Source organism: Belonocnema kinseyi, unplaced genomic scaffold (genome assembly GCF_010883055.1).
Source record: "Belonocnema kinseyi isolate 2016_QV_RU_SX_M_011 unplaced genomic scaffold, B_treatae_v1 SchBZDm_2852;HRSCAF=3125, whole genome shotgun sequence".
Taxonomy (NCBI): Eukaryota; Metazoa; Arthropoda; class Insecta; order Hymenoptera; family Cynipidae; genus Belonocnema; species Belonocnema kinseyi.
In genome coordinates this window covers 1-1,254 of record NW_022875001.1, presented here as the reverse complement: position 1 = coordinate 1,254, position 1,254 = coordinate 1, and the positions used below count along the sequence as shown (strand labels likewise).

The window sequence follows — 1,254 nt, the reverse complement described above, 5'->3', positions numbered from 1 at the left end:
CATTTGGTTAATCTAATATCACAAAATCTATAGTTGTCGGTTCATTTTGGTTGCCTAATTATCCGTTTTCAGAAAGAAGAGTTTCATCGAAGGGTTTGGGTTACAGGATATTTTTTGGTGCTAGGTGTGGGATTCCGCAAATCCTTCGGGGGTGAAGTGACTACAAACTAAGTGAAAAGTGACTGAAAAATTGTGCCAAAAGTGACAAAAACTTGAGTGAACAGTGACTGGAAATTAAGTGAAAATTCCGTGAGTTTCCCACCCGCCAGCACATTGTGGTCGCGAAGGACGATCGAAGGACAAAAGGACCAGAGGAAAAGAAGCAGGCCGCTACTTCCTATCCCTCAACCCACCTTCGACTGTGTCGTCAAGAAAAAGGTTAAAAAGCGGAAGAGGATAGGAAAGGCCGTGAAGAAGACGAGCGAAGGCCTGGATTGGAACTCGAAGGAAGAGAACTGGAGAAAAGCCGCGGTGCCTCCTCAGAAGGTTTTTTGGGCGGTTCTTTTAACCTGGAGGCTCGAGGGTACGGTTCACTCGTACCAGGAATCGCAGTCGGTGGTCTACTGGGTTCCGCCAATCATCCCCCTGGACCATTGCAGGTTCTGAGGACATCCCCGACGGAGAAGGAAGCTGCAGTACCTGGAGAAACTTCATCGCTGGCGGAGGATACCTGTATGAAGGATCTGGGAACTCTGGAATAAGAATCATCAAGTAGTAAGTCGATTTGCCCAAATATTTTACTGTTTGTTGCGTGCCAATCTCGGGTAGGATATTATTTTGCGAAATTCATAACAAAATATTGCGAGGTGATATTGTATTTATTTTAGAAAACTTTTTAAATATAACTCTGTACAATTGTAGTAAACCTTGTGTGTTGTTGCGAAAAATAAATTTGAAATTCCATAATGCGCACTCGAAGTGGGGAAAGTAGAGCAGGAAAGGGTGGCCGAGGAGCTCGAAGTGTGACCACGAGAAAGACAAGCGATGCAAGGGTCGCGAAGGTGCAGGCAGGGACAAGTTCGGGTTCTGGCAGCCAGAAAAGGGCTGCCAGGAAATATAGGTCGGTCGGTAGTCGTGGAGTTGGAAATGTTCGCGGCCACGGTTTAGAGAACAGAGGCGATGTGAATATAGATTCTGAGAAAGAAGCCGAGAGAAATTCTTTTGAGGATTTTCAGCTTGAAGGGGAGGACAACGAAGAAAGAATGGAAATAAGAGTAGGGCCAGAGGTCTTAACAGATAGACCAGTAACAATTT

At 45.4% G+C, this 1,254-nt stretch overlaps 1 protein-coding gene across 1 annotated transcript; it reads left to right on the top strand.

The window, feature by feature from the left end:
* Positions 1–685: 685 nt before the first annotated feature.
* LOC117182543 lies at positions 686–1,244 on the top strand (the record flags this gene model as incomplete). The annotated part of the gene is made up of 2 exons (XM_033375636.1): positions 686–724; positions 819–1,244. A coding segment is annotated over exon 2 (339 nt), but the record flags the coding sequence as incomplete, so codon positions are not given.
* Between the last annotated feature and the right edge of the window lie 10 nt (positions 1,245–1,254).